Source organism: Gymnoscopelus microlampas, assembly GCF_963454915.1.
Source record: "Gymnoscopelus microlampas genome assembly, chromosome: 19".
Lineage (NCBI taxonomy): Eukaryota > Metazoa > Chordata > Actinopteri > Myctophiformes > Myctophidae > Gymnoscopelus > Gymnoscopelus microlampas.
The window spans coordinates 17,970,437-17,995,087 of record NC_139956.1 but is presented as its reverse complement, the minus strand read 5'-3'; the positions used below and the strand labels follow the sequence as shown (position 1 = coordinate 17,995,087).

General features: G+C 43.0%; 3 protein-coding genes across 3 annotated transcripts in view; 2 read left to right on the top strand and 1 right to left on the bottom strand.

Moving 5' to 3' along the window:
- arap2 (ArfGAP with RhoGAP domain, ankyrin repeat and PH domain 2) overlaps positions 1 to 3,522 on the bottom strand; it is a 226,047-nt gene extending 222,525 nt beyond the window's left edge. The window contains exon 1 of the mRNA XM_084043154.1: positions 3,388 to 3,522. The gene's annotated coding sequence lies outside the window, so the exon portion shown is untranslated. The remainder of the gene's footprint in view (positions 1 to 3,387) is intronic.
- A 5,286-nt stretch (positions 3,523 to 8,808) lies between these two features.
- On the top strand, positions 8,809 to 24,066 carry dthd1 (death domain containing 1; the record flags this gene model as incomplete). Its single annotated transcript, XM_084043152.1, has 10 exons — positions 8,809 to 9,244; positions 9,800 to 10,361; positions 11,404 to 11,737; positions 12,227 to 12,406; positions 16,055 to 16,320; positions 16,779 to 16,937; positions 20,107 to 20,396; positions 22,364 to 22,614; positions 23,136 to 23,190; positions 23,774 to 24,066. The coding sequence occupies 10 exons, from the start codon at positions 8,809 to 8,811 to the stop codon at positions 24,064 to 24,066; spliced, it is 2,826 nt and encodes a 941-aa protein (XP_083899278.1).
- Positions 13,983 to 14,582, top strand: LOC311035075 (large ribosomal subunit protein uL22m-like; the record flags this gene model as incomplete). Its single annotated transcript, XM_084043153.1, has 1 exon — positions 13,983 to 14,582. The coding sequence occupies one exon, from the start codon at positions 13,983 to 13,985 to the stop codon at positions 14,580 to 14,582; it is 600 nt and encodes a 199-aa protein (XP_083899279.1).
- Positions 24,067 to 24,651: the final 585 nt, after the last annotated feature.

The window sequence follows — 24,651 nt, the reverse complement described above, 5'->3', positions numbered from 1 at the left end:
GTGTGTGTGTGTGTGTGTGTGTGTGTGTGTGTGTGTGTGTGTGTGTGTGTGTGTGTGTGTGTGTGTGTGTGTGTGTGTGTGTGTGTGTGTGTGTGTGTGTGTGTGTGTGTGTGTGTGTGTTTGTGTGTGTGTGTGTGTGTGTGTGTGGTTGGGTTGTTTCCCTTCACAATTTCTGAGCTGACAAACTGACCTTTTAGTTCTGCTTCATACTGTATTTACTTTGCCTTTCACTGCCCTGCAGGGATGCATTGAACTGCAACACCACGTACTAAACTAAAATCTTTAGACCCAGGAAGCAAACACTTTGGAGGTTTGCCATCAACTGTCTATGATCAGGGGCCTGCATGGCAGAAGTGTGTGGTTTGGTTTAAGTGAAGCCATTGAACAGTTATTTCTGGATTCTTCATCCTTCTAGTGCAGTGGTTCCCAAACAGTGGATCGATTTTCAAAAAAATAATAATTGTGTGTTTGTTTTTTGTAAATGTGGGTCCTGGAGAGACAACACATTTCTCTTTTGGGTCTCAAGCTGAAAATGTGGGAATCACTCCTGTTCTAGTGAATGGACCCACATACACAATATAAGACATTACAGTAGAATCATCATGTTTGCACTTGGCTAGTCCCAGGAAAAACTGAATCCCCTGCTCCACCATGTAACATCAAGAGTGTCAAATTAACTCTGAGTGTAAAGATGGACCCAAAAGGGTGTGGTTCTTACTGTACATGGTCTGCTGTGGTTCTCAAAGTGGGGACCGGGGGACCCCCAGGGGTCCTTGAGGGGGTTAAAGGGGCTTTAACCCTATACATCGGCTATTTTTCAAACAACACAAATCTTGTATGTATGGCATTGGGGGGAGATCCTTGATATGAAAACATATGAGAACCACTGCCCTACAGTACAGAAACAGATCGAGAGCTGAACCGGCATGTCGACCGCATTGTCTGCATGGCAGGCAGCAGCAAGTAAGGCAGACATACGCCAATAATTGCTGGCACGTTTGACCTGACCTGCTCTATTTCTTTGGCTTTTAGCACTATAAACCCACCCACGCATACAAGAACAAACACACACACACAGGCTTACACACACACACACACACACACACACACACACACACACACACACACACACACACACACACACACACACACACACACACACACACACACACACACACACACACACACACACACACACACACACACACAAAAGCTTTGATCCACTGCCCAGTGTGAAAGCCCACAGACTAGTTGATGAGATCAATAGCACACAGGCAAGAGAGATCATCACAAAGTAAGAGATTGCATGCTTTCGAATGCCATGTGGAACTGTACGACTGTAACCTTACTATGTTATACAAGCCTCTCATGTAACTAGAGAACAGCATCATGCAAGGGTGTATACTGTAGAATAGATGTCAGGTTGAAAGCAAGAGGCTTGAATATGCATTTGCACACACATCACATGCACAGACAGAAATCAAGTGTCAGCAATAGGTGATCGTTTAATTGCATTAAATCACAAACGCGTTGGTTGGAAAATGTTTTACATGATTGCCAGGACGGGCGTAGTACAGCGTATGAAATGAGTCAAAGAGTCAATTACTACAACACTAGTACACCAGGCACCTTTTGCACATAGCGTGAATGACTCACTCCCCCTCGTGCATTCATGTAGGAACACACACCTTACATTTCTGAACATCCCCCAGCCTGCCTGTCAACGTAGAACACAAAGTCCAACATGACATTCCATCCCCTTCCTGGTTCAGAGAGAAATAGCCGGGTATGTGTTTCTGAATCAGTGTTGCCAAGTCCTCCTATTATAAGCGACTTGTCGCTTATAGATGATATTGGAAGTAATGGGTTGCAGTTTTTTTAGCTTGTTTCTAGTGTACTTTGCTCATTTGGGATTGCTTCCTGTTATTTAAAATCAGTAGTTCTCAAACATTTTCATGTCAAGGAACCCCCGAATGAATATTTGTCTGTGGAGTGGACCCCCCTTTGCAAATATTTTGTAAAATGTTTCAAAAATATTCTCAAATATTTAAAAAGCATTTTTATTTTTAATTAGCAGATCTACAAGCTCACAACACAGACGTGCTGTGAGCTTGTAGATCGGCTATTTTCAAATAGCCTATGAATACCATTCAAGTGGTAAAACTGTTGATGGTATATTAACTCATTTTGCTGGGGACCCCCTGTGTGTGAGATCATGTCGATTATTTTGGGTCTGGCCGCTTGTTTCTCTTGCAACAGCTGGCAACACAAGTTTCAGAATGACTGCTACAGTACCAACTTTCTGTATGACAGCTCTTCCTTTTTTCCAACTTAAGGCACCAAATTTGTATTTGATCCATATCACTGCAGCCTGTACAAATCTACAAAAGGAAATGTGGGTGTGAAGACACCCATGGGTGCTAATGAATCATAATGAGCATCAATATGGTGTTACATTATTACTTAGAAAAGTAGATCCGTTTCAGGAGAGGTTTTTTTTTAGGGTTAGGGCAAGGCTTATCAAACAATCTGGCTTGAGTTCATTATTTGTTTGGATACCAACTACCAACACGTTTCACAGATGGTCAAATTGACTGTAAAACAACCTCTTAAAAAGGGTATATGCACATAACAGCCAACATAATTATTCACTTTTGCTCTCAACAGAGAGACAGTGCTCACTGACAAAAATGAAACTTGCATTGACATAAACTTGTATATCATGTCAACAAGCAGCTAGGTTACTGTTACTTTGTAACGATGGACCAGTCCCCCCCCCCCCCCGCCCCCCCCACTGAGAGAGAGAGAGAGAGAGAGAGAGAGAGAGAGAGAGAGAGAGAGAGACAGAGAGAGAGAGAGAGACAGACAGACAGAGAGAGAGCGAGACAGACAGACAGACAGAGGGGGGGAGAGAGAGAGAGAGAGAGAGAGAGAGAGAGAGAGAGAGAGACAAGACAGGCGGAGAGAGAGAGAGAGAAGACAGGCAGAGGGAGAGAGAGACACACACACACACACACACACACACACACACAGATAGACAGAGAGAGAGAGAGAGAGAGAGAGAGAGAGGGAGAGGTGCAGAGTAGACTCTCTGTAGAGAGAGACTGCAGGGAGAGATGCAGCAAAACAAACAAACACCACCTGGCACAAGTTCACAACTCCATAGAAACGTCATAGAAATGTTATAAGTCCACATGTGTGGGGCCTGGACCAAGACTAGCGTCGTTTACAACGCACAATAGTAAATAGCCTACATATTATATTGACAAATTCGCGGCGAATATAATGTCAATGTATCATAACGCCGGCGAATGATTCGCCTGTGTGTCATATCATGTCGCCCACCTGTGAGCGCGCACATGTCCGTCGGTCAAACAACAAACTCACCTGCGGATAAAACACAAACCCAGGGGCGGCGGTGGTCCGTAGATGATGTGTGTTGTGTTGTTGTGCGTCATGTCCAGCTCGTTGTGGCACCGCAGTACACACACACACTTTGTATACTTTCTGTTTACAGCTGTTCACTCATACAGAACGTGCTTTCTTTTGACAGTGGTTTCCTCTCCATGCCTGTTCACACACATAGTCAGTCAGTTAACTCCACGCCCATTTCTCTGGCTTGAATGACCCAGCTGGGCCAATAACAATGATACACTACATAAGAAGTATACTAGTATCATCATGAGTCGGTTTTTTAGCTAGGCTACTTCTTTTCTAGTCTAGTGAACTAGGAAGAAGGCACTCACAGTTAGCAGTGTTGTGGATTCTGGGGAAAGTACTCACATATGTTTACTTAAGTAAAAGTACCAATACAACATTGTAAACATTATTCTGTTACAAGTGAAAGTCTGTTATTCAAAATTCACTTTTACTTGTAACAAACGTTTTGGCATCAAAATATACTTAAAGCACTAAAAGTAAAAGTACTCATTATGCAGATATGTCCCATTTCACAAGATCAATATGTATTCAAATATTTTGAAAATAGCAGATCTACAAGCTCACAGCGTTGTGAGCTTGTAGATCGGCTATTTTCAAATAGCCAAAGTTTATAAAGGGCTGGTTAATGTACGTTTTAGTTACTTCAAAGTAACTAGTACCTAAAGTTTTCAAAGAATTGAAGTGGAGTAAAAAAAAAAAGTACAATATCTGCCTCTGAGATGTAGTGGAGTAGAAATAAAAGTTGCCTAATGAAAATGGGAAATACTCAAGTAAAGTAAAAAAATACCTCAAAACTGTACTACAGTATTTGAGTAAATGTATTTATTTAGTTACTTAGTTTACACTGGTATCATCATGAGTCGGCTGTGTTAATAGCCTTATCAAATCTTTTTGTAGCCTAATATTAACATTCTATAGCTAGACTACATGTTTTCTAGTGAACTAGGAAGGCTATCAGTTAGCCCAATGGTCTTTATCAGGCTCTCTATCTAACCATGACTTGAATTGACAGAAGCAGGATATTCAGTGAACTCAAATAGTTCTCCAATGAAGAGCTTGTTGTCGATAAGCAGACAAGAGAACAGCAAGTTCAGTTTGTTCAAAGAGAAGAATATCTAGCTGGTAGCTGCATGTCGAAGCTTGATCCTGGGGCCCCCAGGCCATGCATTCTGCACAGACAGGAATGGAAGTTCAGCCTCATTTACTCACACACAGTCACACCCCTTCTGAAGTAATTCAAAGAAGGAAACACAATAAAAGGGGAGTAGTTTTCTGTTATGACTTTCGTTTTTTCTTTTCTTTTCTTTCTTCTTTTTACTTTCAGAAATGTGAGAGTGGTTTCTGTGGTTTCACATTGTAGGTTACAGCTCTGGCCCTGAGCGGCATGCGACACAATGATGGTGTGAATGTGCTGGATGACAATGCAATAAGCATCAGTATATTCTGCAGAGCTGTGGCAAATTGGCAGTGGCAATTGCAGTGGTGTAAAGTCACTACACATTTACCCAAGTACACTTTTGAGGATTTTTTACTTTACTGGAGTATTTCCCATGTTCAATACTTTTACTTCTACTCCACTACATCTCGAGCAAATATTGTACTTTTACTCCACTACGATTATTTGACAGCTTTGGTTACTTTGCAGATTTAGATTATTATCACAAAACATACATTAACGATTAACCACTTCAGCCTATCGGCCTTTTGAAAATAGCAGATCTACAAGCTCACAATGTGTTGCATCGTGAGGCATTGTGAGCTTGTAGATCTGCTATTTTCAAAAGATGTTTATACATTTTGAACTTGTGAAATGGGACATTCTTCACAATGAGTACTTTTACTTTTGATGCCAATACTTTTGTTCTTTTACTCAAGTACATTTTGATTAACGGACTTTTACTTGTAACAGAGTATTTCTACACTGCAGTACTGATACTTTTACTTAAGTAAAAAATGTGAGTACTTTTTCCACCACTGTGTAATTTTATTTAAAACCTGACCAAAACATGGATGATTCTATACCATTTTGTGACAGTAGGCCTATAGCCTTTGACAAGTAGGATACATACTGTATAGAGGTAGCCTATCATCCACTCGCATACAAAATAAATAGAATACAAAATACAAAATACAAAAAGAAAATTGCATGCGTCGTGCGAGCATGTGTGTTCCTAATCCGCCACATGATGGTGCTAGTGTATTCATTCTGATATTCACATTGGGCCATCTAAAATAGGCAGATCAAACTTCTTTGCAGAGGGCTGGTCAAGGGATGGATGGTCAGAGGTTTGTTGTTGTTGAATAACTGTTAAATAGCTCTATATTGTGATAGTAATCGTGTTTGTTCGGGAGTAACAGGAGTCTCCATGTCTCTCCATGTGGAGCTTTAACCTTTGGACAAAATGCTTCTTTACTTTTTAATTCAAAGCTATGTTTTGTCTGTTTGTTATTGTATTACCTGTTTATTTCTCACATTGCTGAGCTTTGTATATGTATAGCCATTCTCCCACAAAAAAACTGTAAAGGGTGCGTATAAGCAGGGACGTGCACAGATAGACTCTATGGTGCTAGAGCGCCTGCCCTTTGCCCTCTTGACCAGAAGTGCCCTTTTGAAAAAGAAAAAAAAAACGTTTTTTTTTTTTTTCAGTTTACAGCAGGGGTCTTCAACACGGGGTCCTCAGACTTACTACAGGGGGTCCGTAAAATCTTTATGTGATATGATTTATCTTTTTACCATAACCACTCGAAACCTAGCATCCCTTTTCTGAGGAGAACTTTAGCCAAAAATAGCCGATCTACAAGCCCACAACGCCTCGCGCGTATAGGTGTAGAGGGAAAAAAGAGCAGACCAAGTAAACAAAACAATTATAATTTACTTGAGCACCTGCCCCTCAAAATGTCTGTGCACGCCACTGGGAAGAAATGTAGTTTTTTTACCTGGAACTTCAGCCAGAACTCTCACAAAGTCAAATTCAATTAACTTGAGAATTGTGTCCAACTAACATCTGCTATGATATTTACAATATGCAAATGAGCAGACATTGTGGACTTAACACTAATCTATACTTATGTATGTGTGTGTGGGTGGTGGTGGTGCATGTAAGGGAAATACTATATATATTCCTTTTAGGCTATTGATTTATCGATTATTGATTATACATTTAGTAGTCATCTTACTTCAGTTATATCAATGTATGATTATGCTGATGTGCCTGAATGTAATGTCCCAAGGGAAGTAAATTAGTCTGATAATATGTCTTATGAGTTTAGTACACCCTCAGTGTACTTATTAAGCAGCAGGCTCATACAGCAAGGTCAAGTTCCTCTGTAGGCAAGCGGCAGACCTAGCAAGACGACGAGTTATAAGGTTTTATGAACACAACGAGAATGTTTCTCTTATCAGGCGTCAGTATTCTGGCTAGGGCAGTGACTATGGCCTCGGCATATAGCAGCGGGCCTTCCATTCTCAGTCGATGAGAATGGAATACATGTTTATAGTTGGTCAGGGTAGTGTCGCCGCTCTTGGACACTGAGCGTGGAGCAGCACATTTCACAGTCAGGCAGAATTGACCTTCCATACTCCAGTGCTGAGAACACATATTTTGGTCAGACAGAGGAATGTCAGTCGTCAGAATTATCCTAACAATGTGTATGTATCCTTGTAGAATCTGTATTTAAGCTGCCACAACATCCAGATCTGTAGACTCCCTCTGCCTTTCCGAGACAACCGGACACTGTCCACCTTAATAATAATAAAATAATAATAATAATAATAATAATAATGCATTTTATTTATAAAGCAGCACTTTACATTCTTGCGAATCTCAGAGTGCTACAGGGGTTTAAAAGCATGGCATAAAAACATCATAGGAAACCAAAACAATTACTGTACATAGGACGAAAAAGGGTAAAATTAAAAGAAAAGGCCCAAGAAAACGTGGCTGTCGACCTTCCCTTCTTCCATCTCCTTTTCCTTTTTCCTTTCTGTTCTTTACTCTTATATTCTCATTGCTATATCTATCATTATTATATTACATAGGAATTATTGTCATCTTTTGTATTGAATAAATCTTCTAAAAAGTATATTAGTAGCAAGTATATTGTGCTGCCTGTGACATGGGGGGTCAGTTATATACAGTATACCGTTGCTGTCGGGCAGAAACCTACTATTTCCATATGCTAACTTTTCCCCGTAAATGAATGCCCTACTTGATTATACTACCGTACAGATCTGCAAGTTTGAAGCTCTTTTTGAGCTTGTAGATCTGCTACCTTTTGAATTTGAACAGTTTTGGACAGAGGTTATGCACCATTTATAAATGCACAATTTGAATTTAGAAAACAGCTAACAGATTACTTATTTTGTCAGTTTAATACTTTAATACTAATAAAAAACAAGCTTTTTTTCCCCATAAAGCAGGAAGCATTCTTTAAGAACCATTTCTCACCACACATTCTTATGGGTGCACCTTTCAGATTTTAGATCCCATATCCCAGAGGCACTCACAATGTTGTGATTGGCTAGTTGGCTGCCTGGCAACAATTCATATAAACCATCAATGTGAGGTGGGGTGAGGCAGAAGTTATAGCATACCGATCAGTAAGCTAACTTTAATTAAAATAGCCTTTCCAAACAATCTTAATTTATTCAAATTGTATGCACACTTCTGTTTGATGGTGCACATTTTTATTTTTGTATATGATTTGCCGTAATTATTCACAGAATTTTTACTGTTCAGTTAATTGTTCTGTGACGTACACGATTGATCGGTGACACGGTTCTATTTTTGACTTACAGTTTAAGAGCTGTTCTGTTTTACTGTGTGCTTGTAAAAGGTGCTAAAGAGAGTGACAGTGGGGATGAGATGTCTGGAGGACAGCAGTTTCTCTTCCTTTGAATCCCTCAGACTGGCCACTCTTTTGTGTCCCCCTGCCACGCCCCCCGGGGGTCTCCTGGGCAACATGCTTTACTGCTGGGCAGTGTTATAAATACAGCATTGGCTCCTGTAAACCAAGATAGCACAGTTGTTGTGGTCAATGGCGTGAGGACAAGGACATACAGTGTGCATGGTTCGGAGCTTCTCGTATGACTTAATTCGGGAGGAGAGACATATAGGGGACCACAGACTTTTTTTCGATTAGATTGTACAGTCAGATTGTACAGTCATGTTGAACATGAGGGATTACTTGTGAACGACTTTTGCTATATGCAACTTCATTAAACAGCCATTTATTTTCAGTTTGTGTTTTTAAGGGAAACACAGGCTAGATTGCATACTACTGCATGAGACTAATGGTCCACTCTGATGCAAGTGCTTTTTTTTTTGTTGGCTGAATGCTCGTTAGAAGCTTTATCTGATTAAAAGGATGGAGGGCGATGGGTCTCAGCATTGCAGAGATGGAGAGCAGAGTCTCCTCGGCCAATTGGTCGAAACCCTCCGGGAGATGGAGGCTATGAGATGCTCCAGAGAGCATCACAGCAGCACCGCAGACACAACCAGACAGAGAGAGGGAGACGCATGTGACAGAGGGCCCATCATCACAGCGGGGGATACAGAAAGGGCATTATGGCCACCAGCGAAGGAGACAGTGAGTGAAAGGACAGTGGAAGGAGGAATAAGGAGCACTGAAGAAGGGTTTAAGAAGAGAGAGCACGAGCAGCACGTGCTGAGACTGCTGAGGGAGCTGTGTGTTGTTCACTCAGACAGAGTGACAGTCTGGAGACGAGCTGCTGGAGGCTCAGCCTGCACATTCACTCTTTATCCACCAGAGGGCCACCACCAGCAGGATCAAAATGTGACAGGTATTTCAACACCCATTATATAAGACCTGGGGCAGATTCAACTAATGCCTTCTAAACCAGTAGTTCTCAAACTTTTTTGTACCAAGGATCCCCAAAATTAATAAATATATATGGCCGTGGAACCCCATCTGAAAACGTTTTGTGCCAGGGCCACAGTTCAATTGACACAGCTCAATTCACGCATGCATATTGCAAACCACACAGCTCAATTCATGCTCCGTACAGCAGTGGTTCTCAAACCTTTTCATGCCAAGGACCCCCAAATTATTTGTCCGTGGACCACCGTTGTTACTACTGTAGATCTTGCTTTTTTAATTTGACCTACTTCAATACCAACGTGTGGACTATTCAACTTAAACATATATGGTCTTTGTGAAGTTTATTTTATTCATTTACCAACTGAAATTAGATGTAGTGGAGTGTCCTATTGCTTAGCCTTACGTGTTTTGAAATGATTTAATATGTTCATAAAAAAATATATAATATGTTCTAATGTACTGTATTAGTCTACGTTCAGCTTTTTGTGCTGTTCTTTTTCTGTTTAACATCATTTAGACACGTGGTGCTCAGAGCACTTCACCAGTACCTTCCTGGGGGTACTGGGTGACATAGAGAGCATTGTGGACAGACTGAACGACATCAGAACCAAACTGGACGCGGCCATGTCGACGTCACACACAGAGGAGGCCTTGGCCGCGCAAGTAGACAGGACGTACACAAAGGAGGAAGTCCTCACAACATCTCAGGGAACCAGTGGCTCTGAATCCTCAAACCCTGACCCAACAATACCCGAGCAGCGCACTGACTCTCCCTCTGACCCTCTTGGGTCCATCTCAGGACGTGAGCAGGACAGCGGAGATGGAGACAAACACATCGAAAGCCCCACAAAGCCACCACCACTCTCTCAAAGGTCACTCGACGAGGAGAAAACGTCCAATTCTAGCTCGGGCCGATCTGAATGCAGCGAGGAAACGGAGGTCAGACCAGTCAGTGATATTCAACAGCAGCCGATTTCCCCAGAAACCCTCACAGTCCTCCCACAGGAGGAGACCAAGAAGGTCGGAGTGAAGGGTACTATAGATGAAGATGAGGGAAATAGTGGATGGGTCACCGTGGGGTGAGTAACGGAAATCATGGTCTCTGTTAAAGTAAATTAGTTTTTAAGCAAATTAGTTCTTCTGTGATCAGCAAGCAGGACGTCTGCTGGTCTGTGTCTGCATTTTGTCCAGACGTGATTTGATTCTTTCCCCTTATTTTCCCTGTTCTCTTTAACCACATGAACCGTAGCGTCCCTATTCTGGGGAGAACATTCGGCGTGGCAGGTTGCGACGCATTGTGAGCTTGTAAATCAGCTATTTTCTGTGAATATATTTAGTATGAAGCAAAAAACAGGCCCAGTATAGAGCCCTTGGGAATCTGATCAACTAACTATAGGGTTTAAGTGGTTAAAGTGGCCAGTCCTTCGAAGTTTGGTGAGGTCGTCAGAACAAAATGATGTGATTGCAGAGAAGACTATTGAATGCATTGCCTTGACAAAATTATTTCAGAACTCCTTGTACCTCCAAGATTTGCAAACTAGCTGAGATCACAGAAGACAATGTTGTGTGAAAGCCAGCTATATACTCTGCCAAATGGGAGAAGCTGGTATTCACAGCAATCAAATGTTATGTTAAATGCAATGAGATGTCAGCCATTCTTTAGATGGCTGAATAAAGCGTTTACAGTACAACCACATGTCAGGGCATTTAGAGCTAGCATTAGGTATTAGGGAGGTTGGATCACTGTTCCAACTAGCACCACTGGCAGGATCGAAAATTCATAAAATTAAACTCTAGTTAGTAATTTAATAATCAGTTTAGTGTAAACATACAGTATAATGCGTGCTTTTTGTGTTTTTTCGTGTTCAGTATTGTAAAACAAAAATGTTTTTAACTCCTGTGTTAACAAGCAACTACACAATTCAGTTCACAATCACTTGTGATGATCATTTAACATAGTTTTTACCCTAATGTATTACTTTACCATTGGTCTAAATGAATGGCACAGGTTCAAAAAAACAATATCCTTGACAGATTAATAGCTTATTGAAAAATAAACATTATTTGTGGGATTGTGAGTGACAATGTACACAACTGTATTCTGTCATGTCTGCTATCTAGGCTCTCGGGGCGACTGGAGGACGGCCTATCAGACATACCAGACGCGTGCTACGTCACAGCCCCTGGGGACGTGGCCAACATCATGACGTGTGACGTGGCCGACGCCCTGAGCTCCGTGATGGTGACCACAGGCTCCGAGGAGCTGGTCAGCAGGGTGCTCAGGGTCAAAGTTCGAGACGGAAACCGTGTCCGTTTCCCAATTACCGTCGTCGTGCCTTTCCAGGCGCGTTACCGGGGGAACTACAGGGATGTCATGGTCAAGGTGGTCGACGCGGAGAGGAGAGCAAACTGCATCACTCCCACGTCAACAGAGGGCACCTACGGAGGGCAGAGGGTAGGGTGCTCTGTCACGGTTTCAGACGTAACAAGGGGATTTGGTATCTGATGTGGATTCATGAATATTATGTCAAAAACAACACAGTAAAAAGGTGTCACACACAGAAAATAGCAGACATACAAGTGAGCTTGCTATTTTCAGTGCATGACCCCATGCACAACCACGCTGTCATTTTCACACTTGAATTGGTGTGAACTCACAGTTGAATTAACAGAGGATTTGGCTGCGCACTGCATTGTTGAAAGGCACCCCAAGATACTATAGCTAGGATATTAGATTTTGCAATAAAATACAATGCCGTGTTAATTTTTCATACTCTGGCTTGTTTTCTAAGGAGTCGTATTTGTTAAATGATAAATATAAAACTTTAGAATCGAACTTTGTGTGTGTGTGTGTGTGTGTGTGTGTGTGTGTGTGTGTGTGTGTGTGTGTGTGTGTGTGTGTGTGTGTGTGTGTGTGTGTGTGTGTGTGTGTGTGTGTTGCCAGGGCTCATTTGCAGAGGTGAGAGTATACTCCCTGGGTCTGTTTGCGGTAGTGTCGTGCCTGAGAAGGGAGAACTACACCATCCCCAGGAAGGGTCTGTCTCTCAAACTCCCCATGGACCCCCGCATCTGTCTGGACTACCTCCCAGGATCCTTCACTGCCCCTGTGGTGGCCCAGTCAATGGTAGGACATTAATCTGCTCAATGATGCACTCAGTGTTGCATTAAAAAAAAACAAAAAAAAAACAGAGGGGGGTCATTTTCTCACCAATGCATTGCGATGTGACAAAAACATTTGATGAGAAAAATATATATTTTGAAAATTCCCCCCCAAAATAATCTTGAATTGAAATACATCCCTGGTGGCCCCAGCTTTGAAAAGCTGTAGCATGCAAATGATACAAAGAGACAGAGAAATTATAAGACGCTTCCACTTTGCAAACTCAAATTGTCACAGATGTTTTATTATGATGAAGAAAGAAATGAACAGCTGGTCTTAACATTTGTGTTTAGAGGACGTGAGATCAGTCATTCATGAACAATACATTGCAAAACCTTGAGTGTTAATTTAACTCAAAGAGTTTAAAACGGACCCTAAATGTTCGGATTTTATTTAACACTCAGGATTTTGCATAAGAACGTTTAATAGATTTATTTTATTAGGGGACACAAATTGTATCCCCCGACTGAATTCCCCTACCCTTCTCTAATATATTATTGCTGTTTGGCATTCTTACTGAAAGAAAAAACTCTTCTTCAAATGCAAGAAAACGATTTTTAATGGTAATACAACAACAACATTTCGGTCTGTTAGACCTTCATCAGGTTATAGATATCCTGTTTTATCTAAGTTTTTCTCTTTCAGTACGTTGGGGCCCTCGTTTGGTCTTCTCCTACACACCGGTCACCCTTGTAGTTGTGCAAAAGACTTGCTTTTTATTGTTTGGCATTCTTAGATTGAACAATGACATGGGGTCAACAAGGTCAGAAATAAAATCCCCTTTTCGTATCACAAGTAATCCATTCCAAATGATCCATTATAACAACATGGTTCCCAAACTTCTCCAGGTCAAGGAACCCCAAATTAAAAAAACCTATTTGGAATTGGCTTAAAAAACAAAACAAATAGGCACTCACAGCTTGAGCTATTTTTGAAAACTAGAGGTTCAGAGTTCAGACATCTAGAGTTCGGGCCGCTACGTGGCACCCACAACTACGTTGCACTGCCGATCCGACCAATATGCCCATTATGGAGATCTCTGTATCTGTCATTGCTTTTATGCCCATACTGTATATGGAGATCCCTGATGTCAACAGTATTACGGTATGCCCTCCCATTGGCCAATTTTAAACCGGCCTACTCAGGAACGATGAAAGTCAGGAACAATGAAAGTTGGGAATTCATGCCCCACCCGGTTATGCAATACCCGCTGTCCCTGTCTAGAGATCTCTGCATCTGTCTGCCTGTGTGCCTTTTATGCCCATTTATGGAGATCCCTGATGTCATCAAGCATATCGGTCTGATCTGGACAACCGATCTCGTTATAATACCCTGATGTCACCTCAATTTGACGTCATGGTACTGACATCATAGACTGGCCTAGACTCCATATTTGGGCATGCCTGACACGGAACTCCATATATGGGCAGAAGGGACACAGACAGACACATGGAGAGATCACCACATATGGGCATAAGAGGGACACTTCGCGTCGCAAAAATAATGCAACGCGGCGACGGCTGTGACAGGTGGCGGCGTGATGTTTCTCAGGAGGGTTACTGAGCAGACGTTCTCGAGGTCGGCAGCCTTCGGCGTTGGCCGTCATCACGCAGCGTGCTTCCACACCAGCAGCTCTCTGGACGTGATGAAGAACTGGGACAGTAGGAACCTCCAGAGGTTTCCTCCCCAGCTGCCGGACGAGCCTCGCAGACCGGCAGAGGTTCACCACCGTCGACGGCAGATCAAATACAGCAAAGACAAGATGTGGTACCTGGCTAAACTGATCAAAGGGATGGGCATCGACCAGGCCGTCGCGCAGCTGGAGTTCAACGACAAGAAAGGAGCCAAGATCATGAGAGAGGTGCTCCTGGAGGCCCAGGAGATGGCCGTCAAGAACCACAACGTGGAGTACAAGTCCAACCTGTATTTGGCGGAGTCTTACTCCAGGAAAGGGAAGTACCTGAAGCGGATCCGGTACCACGGCAGAGGGATGTTCGGCATCATGGACAAGGTGTACTGTCACTACTTTGTCAAGCTGGTGGAGGGACCCCCGCCCCGTCCGGAGGAACGCACCGGCCTCCAACAGGCACAGGAGTACGTCCAGGGCCTACGAAGCCGCACCATCATACACAGCCTGTAGGACTGTGTTTGTGTGTGTACTTCTAGATTACTATATTTGTGAGGGCCAAATGTCCCCACCACAAGTATAGTAGACACTTGAGAAGAGTCGTTGTAACTTGTGAGAACAATTTTCCTGGTCATCACAAGATAAATGGTTGTTTTATGATTGTTGTTCTCTGATGTTTAGAGTTATAGAAAAACATTTAAGAAAAGATTCAGGACGCCGGGCACAGCACTCCCTCGGATCGCTGGTCAAACGGTTTTCGTGACACTTGAACTACAGACGCGCACACACACGCTCACACACAGACAGAGATTTCATGCATTTATAGTAGGATGCAGGGACGTGCAGGGGGATTTGGAGAGGCAGGGGCTGGAATTTCAAAAGGGCTCTGAACAATTACCATACTTTTAGGCCAGAAAACCCTAATAACCCGAAAAATGTCATCGCGTGCTTAATGTCCTTAAAGTCACAGATCCGACAACTGAGCAGATTGGACGTTCCGTTCCAGAAATAATGGCCAAAACATATTGAAGACTACCACTTTTGCCGGTTTTCGATTGCTGATTTTCGATTGGAGTTTTGTCGCCCGTTTTTCTTTAATAACAAGGTCGACGGCGACAAACTAGATACCTGAGTAAAGTTCACTTTGAGCTGCCATTTCCGTTACCATTAGGCCGCTAGGGGCAATTGAAATTTATTTTTGAGGGTAATATATATATTTTTTTCCTAGTCTGGAGAGGGCACTTTTTTACCGACGGGTAAAAGGGCAGGGGCTCAAGCCTCCTTTCATGTCTATGTGTGCACGTGCCTGGTAGGATGAGTGGAAGGAAACATATTCCGACTAATTGCATGCGATCAGGCGATTGTGCACTGATTGTGACAGGCCTAGGTTGGGACCCATTAATGGTCCACACACAAGACAATCTGACAAGGTCACCGGATAAGAACGTATTATGTATTAATACCAGTGCTTCCATTTATTATTATTTTTACTCATGCTAAGTCACACAAACAATAGCTCCATTAGATCCGGTGTATTGGTGTCAGTAAATGAATGTACTGTACAAGCTGGAGAATAATTGAGAACTGAGAGCTGAACATTTGCTTTAGGATATTCCTTCCATTTGATTTAACGGTTGTGCCTGTAGCACTTCTTGCCTCTGCTAGTGAAAAAACCTGCTGGGTCAGGTTATGTGATACAATCTTGTTTTTTAATAAAATGGATAGCATGGATGGATATGGTAGTTCTAGGGTAATGTTATTAGTTTATTTGTACAGTACAGCCTCTCAACAATGCCAGGTTGAAACTGATTAAACTGGCACAATAATCATATGAATTTAATTGGAAATTTGAATGAAAAATGTTATATTATCAAAGTGTATTTTCAACGTTTTCAAAGTGGGGGCCACGGCCTCAACTTTGAAAACCACCGTATCATCATAACAACAAAGAACACAGAACAAGTCTATTCTCTAATCCGCCTCAGATCCAGCCAGTAGATGCAGCCCTCTTGTCCAGCATCAAGTCCAGGAGTGACGCGTACCATTCGGTGGTCTCCACTAGCCCACTCCTCTACCTCACCCACCCCTCCTCCCAGCCGCTGCGCAGAGCCCTCGCTTTCACCCTTCCCTGCCCGCCCAATCCTGACAAGAAGAAGGGGGCGGGGCCAGGGGAGGAGACAGTACAACAGTACAATGCCCGGCCGGTCAGCGCTGCGCCACCACGGGACACGCCCACTATGCTTAGGCTGAGGTAGGCCTAGAATAAAAGAAAACAGCATATCGTTGCATATTTCAACGTTTTATGTTTGTCTTTTTTGAATGAATGTCGTACAAGTGTCGCGGAAAAGTAGTAAAAATTGCAAAAAATAGCCAATCTACAACTCACTTTGTGAGCTTGTAGATCTGCTATTTTCGGTAGTTAAAAAAAGAAAAAAAAGGGGAAGTGAAAGTGGTTAAATGTGTCTGTGGGTTTATATAAAAATATTGTACCATTGTACCAATGAAAAGTATTAACAAGGGGCAGAGCTTGTGACTAAATAATAACTACGTAACATTGGAACACGGAAATTTCCTGAAATTCCCCGATTTCGAACATACAAGGTTCCCGACAGCAACAATTATGTGACGTGTAGCTTCCTGTTTCAGCAGGTTGCTGTGGCTGAAAATGAACTGTGACTGACATGAATGCATACATAATTCCTCTTTCAGAACCCTGAGTGCCTCTGTGAAGATCCGCAGGGAGACGTCCAATGAGCTCCTGCTGCTGCTGGGCAGGAAGGATGACCAGTGGAACGTTCTGGAGAAGGTGGCGGTCAGGAACGTGCAGAATGGCCTGGTGTCCTTTGAGCTAGCAGAGAGATATGGCAGGTACAGAGTAGCCCCCTTTTTACAGCAAGACCATTGTCAGCTTTAGTTAGAAGCTGGAATTCCTGGTATTCCTCCCCTCACTGCTTTATCCCAGTGGTTCTCAAACGTTTTCATGTCAAGGACCCCCAATATGATATATGTATTTGGCTGTGGACGTTCATCTCAAAAATATTTTGTGCCTGGGACATCCAGAAACAAAGATTTGTGTTAAAAAAAATCGCTCTTAATATATATATATTCAAAGATTTGCATACATTTTCACAACTTCAAAAATAGCACATTACAAGCTCATAGTGTGGCACGAAGTGACGCGCTATGAGCTTGTATATCTGCTATTTTTTAATAGCCAAAGTATAAAACACGGTTAAAAGGGTTAAAATGATTGTGACGCTATATTAACACATTTTGCTGTGGACCCCCGAGGACACCTGGGGGTCGCCGGACCCCACTTTGAGGACCAATGCTTTATCCACACAGTACTACCTCAACCGCATTAGTTTACGTAAAACTCCTTAGTAAAGCTGGTCGACAATCTGTGTTACAAGCAGCAGCGATTTCAACTTCTACTGGCGCTTGCCTTCAGTCTTGAATGATATAATTGTGTTTGCTAACTTGAACCCTTCAACAAAATGGCTCAGAAATTCTCTGCTGGATGAACGACAGGCAGAGCACAAGGGAGAAAAAAATCTGTGTCCCGCCTGTCCACTCTGGGCTGCTAAGCTTCTAAGAACAACGTCATGCAAAAGCTGTTCTATTGTCTGTCTTGATTCTTTCATATGAGCTCAGCCAGGATTTCCCAGGTCAAGTAATGAAGGGACAGTAGAATGTCCAGTCTTTGTGAAATTTCTCGCTTCAGTGCAGACACTGACAAGGTTATAAAAATGTAAAACATTTAATTTGCACAGACGCCTCATAGTTTGGCCTCACAAAGGGGACAAAGAAAGCTGTGCCCACCTACCCATAAACGATGGGCGGAGGAGGTGATGACATACCTTAAAATTGAATGTTTATTGTTTAAGATTTAATATTCAAGGAGAAAAGCAGAGGTTCTTAAGGGTTTGGCAACCATATATATTCTTATTTTGAATTTGAATTCCCTCATAGGTTAAATTGATGTTTCTTTCATTACTTTTAATAATCGCATTTTGATTTATGGATTAAGTTTCTATTTCTGTTCTGTTTCTGTTTCTGTGCTGATGGTGTTGAAATGAAATCAATAAAAAATATTGATACACACAAAGAGGACAAAGTAAGTAAGGAAACTCAAACACTGGCTATAAACAGTCTTACTAAACGTTGGGCAGCCAAATGGATGTTCAGTATGAGGAGGTTGTGTGGACTGCAGTCTCACAGTGTCACTCAATGTTTTAACACTGTACATTTCCTGTTCTGAGGAGTGCTGATTTTTTTTTACAACTGAGCTAATTTTCACACAGTCTCTTTTTGAGGCTATGGTGCAAGCTTTGGTTGAAACCCAGTTAAATGTGTCAGGTGTCACCTCTGAAGTAGAAGCTCCATGGGGAAGCGGGATGTGCAGAGGTGTTCAGTTGTAGCCTGGTAAACCCTCCCTCCAGAAATCTCATTTCCATTTCTCCAGAAATCAAATGGAAATTAGATTTCTGGAGGGAGGGTTTACCAGGCTAGTTCAGTTGCCTTCATAGCACATTTCTGGTTCTGTTTCTGTACATTCAATCAACATGGAGGTACTATACTTTGCAAACTAAGAAGAGAGACTAGAAAGAGCAGTTTTTACTGTCAAACAGTAGCATGGATGTAACCTGGTGATGTTATTATAAGATTTTTGTTTTACCACCACCACCACCATCATCATCATCATCATCATCATCATCATAGGTGTCCTAACTATCAGACTATCCTTTAACAGGTTTCGGCTTAACCTGGGGAATCATTGGGTACCTGGGGAAACCCAGATGAAAGAATGAAGGGAGACAATAGAACAGCTTTTCATTGCATCGTTTTTAGAAGCTTAACAGCCCAGAGAGGGACACAGCTTTGTTGTTATTTCCTTGTGCGCTGCCTTGTTCACAGAATGCATCATGGGTTTAATCTAGGTTCAGTTGGAGAGCTCTACATTTTGCGTATTTGTGGGCCATAACGTTGAAGGCTTCAACGCTAATGAACACAATGATATCATTCAAGACATGAGAAAAGTGCCAGTGGAAGTTGAAATAGGGAATGCTGCTGCTTGTAACCCAGATTAGACATAAGGAACTTACATAAACCATGTGGTTGAGGTAAAGCATTGGGGGACTGAATACCAAGAATTCCGGCCTTTAACTTTTCCCAGTCAGAACATAACCAGGTTTCATTACCGCAATGAACTGTTGAGCAATACGGATTTTGATAGGCAATCACAATAGTGTGTAGCAAAAAAATCCTGAAGGGGGCGTCAACAAGTGTCATTTGGAGGGGCGGACATCTTGGTGGGGGATAAACAGGTTGACTTAACATTGACCCCCACCAGCAGTGTTGCCAGATTCTGTGAGAGAAACAAGCAACCAGGTCTAGGAAAACCAGCCCAAAAGAAGCAATTATGGGCCACATCAGTACTTTAACATGTACATCAGCTATTTGAAAATAGCAGATCTACAAGCTCACAACGCGTCGCGATGCGACGCGTTGTGAGCTTGTAGATCGGCTATTTTCAAATAAAATCTTGCGGGGAAATGATAATAAGCAGATCTGGCAACCCTGCCCACCAGTATGTCTGCAGCTATTATGCCACGCCCCCCCCCCCTGTGGTGACGACACGTTGCGCCAAGCACTATACGAACAGCAGTATGCAAAGATTTCATTGGTGGCCTTGATTTGACTTCCTCCTCCTTTATCGGAACTCTCCTCTTTCTTATCTTTGCTGAATGAATTAGTTAGAATAGAGTGAAATTCATTTGAGCGGTATGTTACGGAACAATCCTTTTGATGAACACGCATCCTAATTTGCTACCATTTCTTATCTGAAAGTCGTTTCTCAACAGACTAATATTGAGTGGAATAGATATGAATTCTCTGTTGCGTGTGAATGGCCCTTGTAGTGGATTAATCTTTACTCCACTCAGCAGCAATCTAATCTCTCAGTTAAACTCAATTTCTCTCTTATTCTGTCTCTGTCTCTCTCTCTGTCTCTCTCTCTGTCTCTCTCTCTCCCCAGACTGTTAGTGGTACGTCTCCTCTCCTCAGTGCGTCCTTCCCATCTCATCTCCCTGGTGGAAGAGCTCGAGGAGTCGATCTGTCGCCACGCGGTCACTATCGTCCTCCATCATCAACTCAAGGAGCCCCACGTCGTCCTGGTGACTGCCCTGCCCAGCAGAGACCTGAGCTGGGAACTCAATAAACTCGGGGCCCAGGGCTACGTGGGCCCTCCGGGGCCCTCACCGGAGATTCCCATGTGCGAGGGAGACCAGCTGCTCATCCGTTTCAGTGGCAACATCACCTCCACAGGTAGGGAGCCCATAACCAATAACCCTTCTTGCTGGAATGAAAGCTTACTCTGGATGAGGTTTCCTTACTCTCTGATGACAAATGAATGTCACAGGGATTCTGAAAGACACAAACTTGCGTAAGCTTAGAAGAGACCAAACATACAAATAATTCTACAGTATATGTGCTGGGATGATGGAATTGCATCCTCTCTCAACTGAGAGGTTCATAATTCAGAGTGTATCAGTATAGCGTCCCCACTCTCCTGTATCTTTTCCCACTGAATTTGTGCTCCACGTTTTGAACAGTAGAAACAATGTTTCTTAACAATGTTGTTTGCGTAAACACGGACTCCATAATCCTACATCTAGGATGCATATTCACTGCCGAGAAAACAATGACTGGAACTCTTTTATCTTCGGTCTACTTCTCTGTTTGAGGCACCAGGAATGTGCTAAGAAACAGATATTTCGTGATGGCAAACATCAATTACGCACAGACACACACACACACACACACACACACACACTCATGTGCACACACACTCACGTGCACACACACACACACACACACACACACACACACACACACACACACACACACACACACACACACACACACACACACACACACACACACACACACACACACACACACACACACACACACACACACAGTATAGGTGACTATGGCAACGGCACGTCCAAGACCCGCTATAAAGCTGTCCCAGGTATCAGGTGGGGTCAGAGCAGACAGCGAGTTAACAGCCCTGTCATGTCAACACAGCCTTATCTTTGCCGCTGCTTGTTGCCACAACTCCAGATGCCTTAGACCTTACAATAAACCTGATGAATTATATGTTTACAAAAGAGGCCACTGGAGCGGCGGAACATAAAAGTTAATCTTGCTCGGGCCTGTCCGACCGTTTTGATGTTTGGAATGTTAATGTCAGTGTTTGTGGAGCATCGGCTATCGCTGTGTGTGTGTGCGGTGCGCGGACCTCTTCATTTACACTGTCGATATGTTGTTTGCTCAGCTGTGAGGTCCGTGCTGAAGAAAACTCCCATTGAGGCGTATTAAACCCTGCTAAAACGGTAAAATCACCATGCTGCCGACAGTAATACCCCAGATGTTCTTTACAGTGGTTATAAGTCCTTTGATGATGTCGACAGTATTTAAGCCTTAAGTTGTACCTGGCTGTGTTACTATCGCACCCATGATCTCAGTAATGCATGTGGTATTATGGCTGTCATACAAAAGCTATACCAATTCACTTGTAAAGTCGACAGTTTTCTTCAAGTTCGACACCCTGGTGGCTTAACCTGTCCTCATTCATGAGTGTGACTTCCGGGATTTTAATCAGGTTCAAGGCCTGTATTGCAAGCCATTCCCCTCTCCCTTTACCAGAGCCGCATTAACCGCGGAACTTAGTGGAACTGGCGTTCCACGGCCCGCAGCCTGCAGGGCCCTGTGAGAATTGTGTATTTAATTTTTGTGTATTTAAAGAAAAAATGATGATTTATATTGGTTAAATAGAACCGAAATAGACCGAATTAGACCCGAATTAGACCCGAAATATTTCGCGCACGCGCGCAGGTTGTGCGCATGCACGCGCGCTGCACGCGTGTGCATGCGCGTGAAATTACGCGACTGGGGGGGCCTTTGATTTTGTGGTGTTCCACGGCCCTGAGGGGTCTTAATGCGGCCCTGCCCTTTACCCTTCTTTAATACACAGTAAAGTCCTGAGTGTTAGCCGACTCAACACTCTGGACTTTGATGTGCATTGTACTCGTCTATAAGAAAGAGATATGTCATCAAAAGATTTCCATACAGTGGAAATAAAAAAAGATATATGATTCATAGAGCATGAGCCACTGTTTTCAGAAAATCCTGTCTCATGCTGACCGTTAGGAAGTAAAAAGAAAACAACGACACAACAACATGGCAAGACTTGTTCACATTCATCTTCGGTTTATGTTTTTCAATAGGAACCCAAAACAACCAAAATGGCGGAACATACGAGCGTATCGCCTTTCACAGTCAGCGTAAGAATCATCTCCTCTTGCGTCTGACGGAAGTGGACCCGTTCGGGAACTACAGTTCATCTCATTACAAGGGCACGGCCATCTTTTATAAGATTGCCAGAGACCAGCTGGTGTGGCGAGGTGACGGGGCGGTACCCTCGAACACCAGCCACCTGGGGGAGCCCATGTGCAAGCTGTCGCTGACTTTACCCAAGGTAGGCCAGTGGTTTTCAACCCTTTTCATATCAAGGTCTATTATTTATTCGGAATTTGAGCCACGGACCATCTTTTGATGAGATTTTGACTCTCAGAACCAAAACGTAGAATATTTTGTTATCGTTGGATAGGGTTTTGTCCACAATTCCATGCTGTATTGATGTTGGTACCATAGGAGAGATAACAGGCAAACGTTGATCAAAATAACAATTCTTTAATTAAGTAATGCAGATGTTTAAGAATAATCTGACTCTTGGGAGCGTAAAGGTCCATTTGGTTTCATTTTACACTCTCAAGAGTTAAACATCTATAAGGGTCCATTTGGTTACCAACTCTCCATTATTTAGCTGGGGACCACCTAGAACCCCCTCTCAAGGACCACTGGTAGTCCCCAGACCACTGGTTGAGAACCACTGCTGTAGGCCTACAAAGTATCAGAAACTCTATACCACAAGGACACTTTAAAACCACGCAGAAAGAGAACCTTATTCAATGTTGTGGCCATCCTGTTGCCTTTCAGATAGAGAGAACCATCAACCGACCCATGAGCACAAAAGTGAAGTTATACGAGACAGGTCAGTGAAATGTCTTTCTCTCCATGGACACTCCGTACACTATACCATTGGTTCTCAAAGTGGGGTACGGGGACCCCCAGGGGTACTTGAGGGGGTTCCAGGGGGTCCCCAGCTAAATGGTATTTACCCTTATGGGTCTGACCCTTATGGGTCTGTAACCAGAGAGTGTACAAATGCAACCAAATGGACCCTAACGGGTCCATTTGGTTCCATTTGTACACTATATATAAATTGGGGTCCAAGAGATAGAAATGCCATTTTATGCCATTAGATGGGGGTCCGTAGCCTAATGCATGTCAAACTGAGGGTCCAAGAAATTAAAATGCTTGAAAATCACTGCTATAGAGCCGTAAAAATCTTCTCTTATGGGGGTCCCTGGCATATCTTTTCAAATGGGGGTCCGCGGGCTAATACGTGTCAATTTGGGGGTCCTTGACATGAAAACGTTTGAGAACCACTGCCGTACACTATACTAAAGCAATAAGCCGTCAGAGTATTCTATAATGGCTGAGAGGCCTAGGTAGACACAAGGCGCTCCTAGCCGAGTATCTCTGTATTCACCGTGTGTTTCCCTCCAATGCAGAGCCTCTGTCGGACTCCGTTCTCTCCTGGCTCTCCGAGGAGCTGTCGGAGGAGGAGGTGGCGTACCTGGTCCTCTCGCTGCGTCTGTGCCGCAGCTCCACCCAGATGGTGAGGCTCCGTGCCGGGGCCTGCCCGTCGGCCCAGACCTTCCACCTCCTGGCCCTGTGGAGGAGAGGGACCCCCGCGGCACAGCACCCGACCAGGGCCTCCCACCTGGCCCGCTGCCTGGAGAAGAGCGGCAGGCCCGACCTAGCCAGGGAGCTGCTGCTACGCAGTGGTGGTGGTGTAAAGTAACTTGAAGTACATTTACTCAAGTACTGTACTTAAGTACAATTTTGAGGTATTTGAACTTTACTTGAGTATTTCCAATGAATACGTTTACTTCTACTCCACTACATCTCAGAGGCAAATATTGTGCTTTTTACTCCACTACAATGATTTGCTAACTTTAGTTACTAGTTACTTTGTAGATACAAATTATGACATTATGAAACATACATTAACCATTTAAGCACTATTTTTATACCTAGGCTATTTTCAAACATTTTAGTACTTTTACTTTTGGTACTTTAAGTACATTTTGACACCAATACTTTTGTACTTTTACTCGAGTCAATTTTGAATTCCTAACTTGTAAGTAAGTACTTCTACATTGCAGTATTGATACTTTTTCTTAAGTAAAACATTTGAGTACTTTTTCCACCACTGCTGCTACGGCAGCCTGTAGCCACCAGAGGGGGTTCTTAGCAGGTTTTGGGGTTTTGATGTGATAATCATAATGGCTTTTGTGTGAGGTTTAGATATGGCTTTTAGCTGCAGGGACTTTATAATGGGACCAGCACTGTGATAAGGACATTCTATCAGTCACTGGGCATGTCT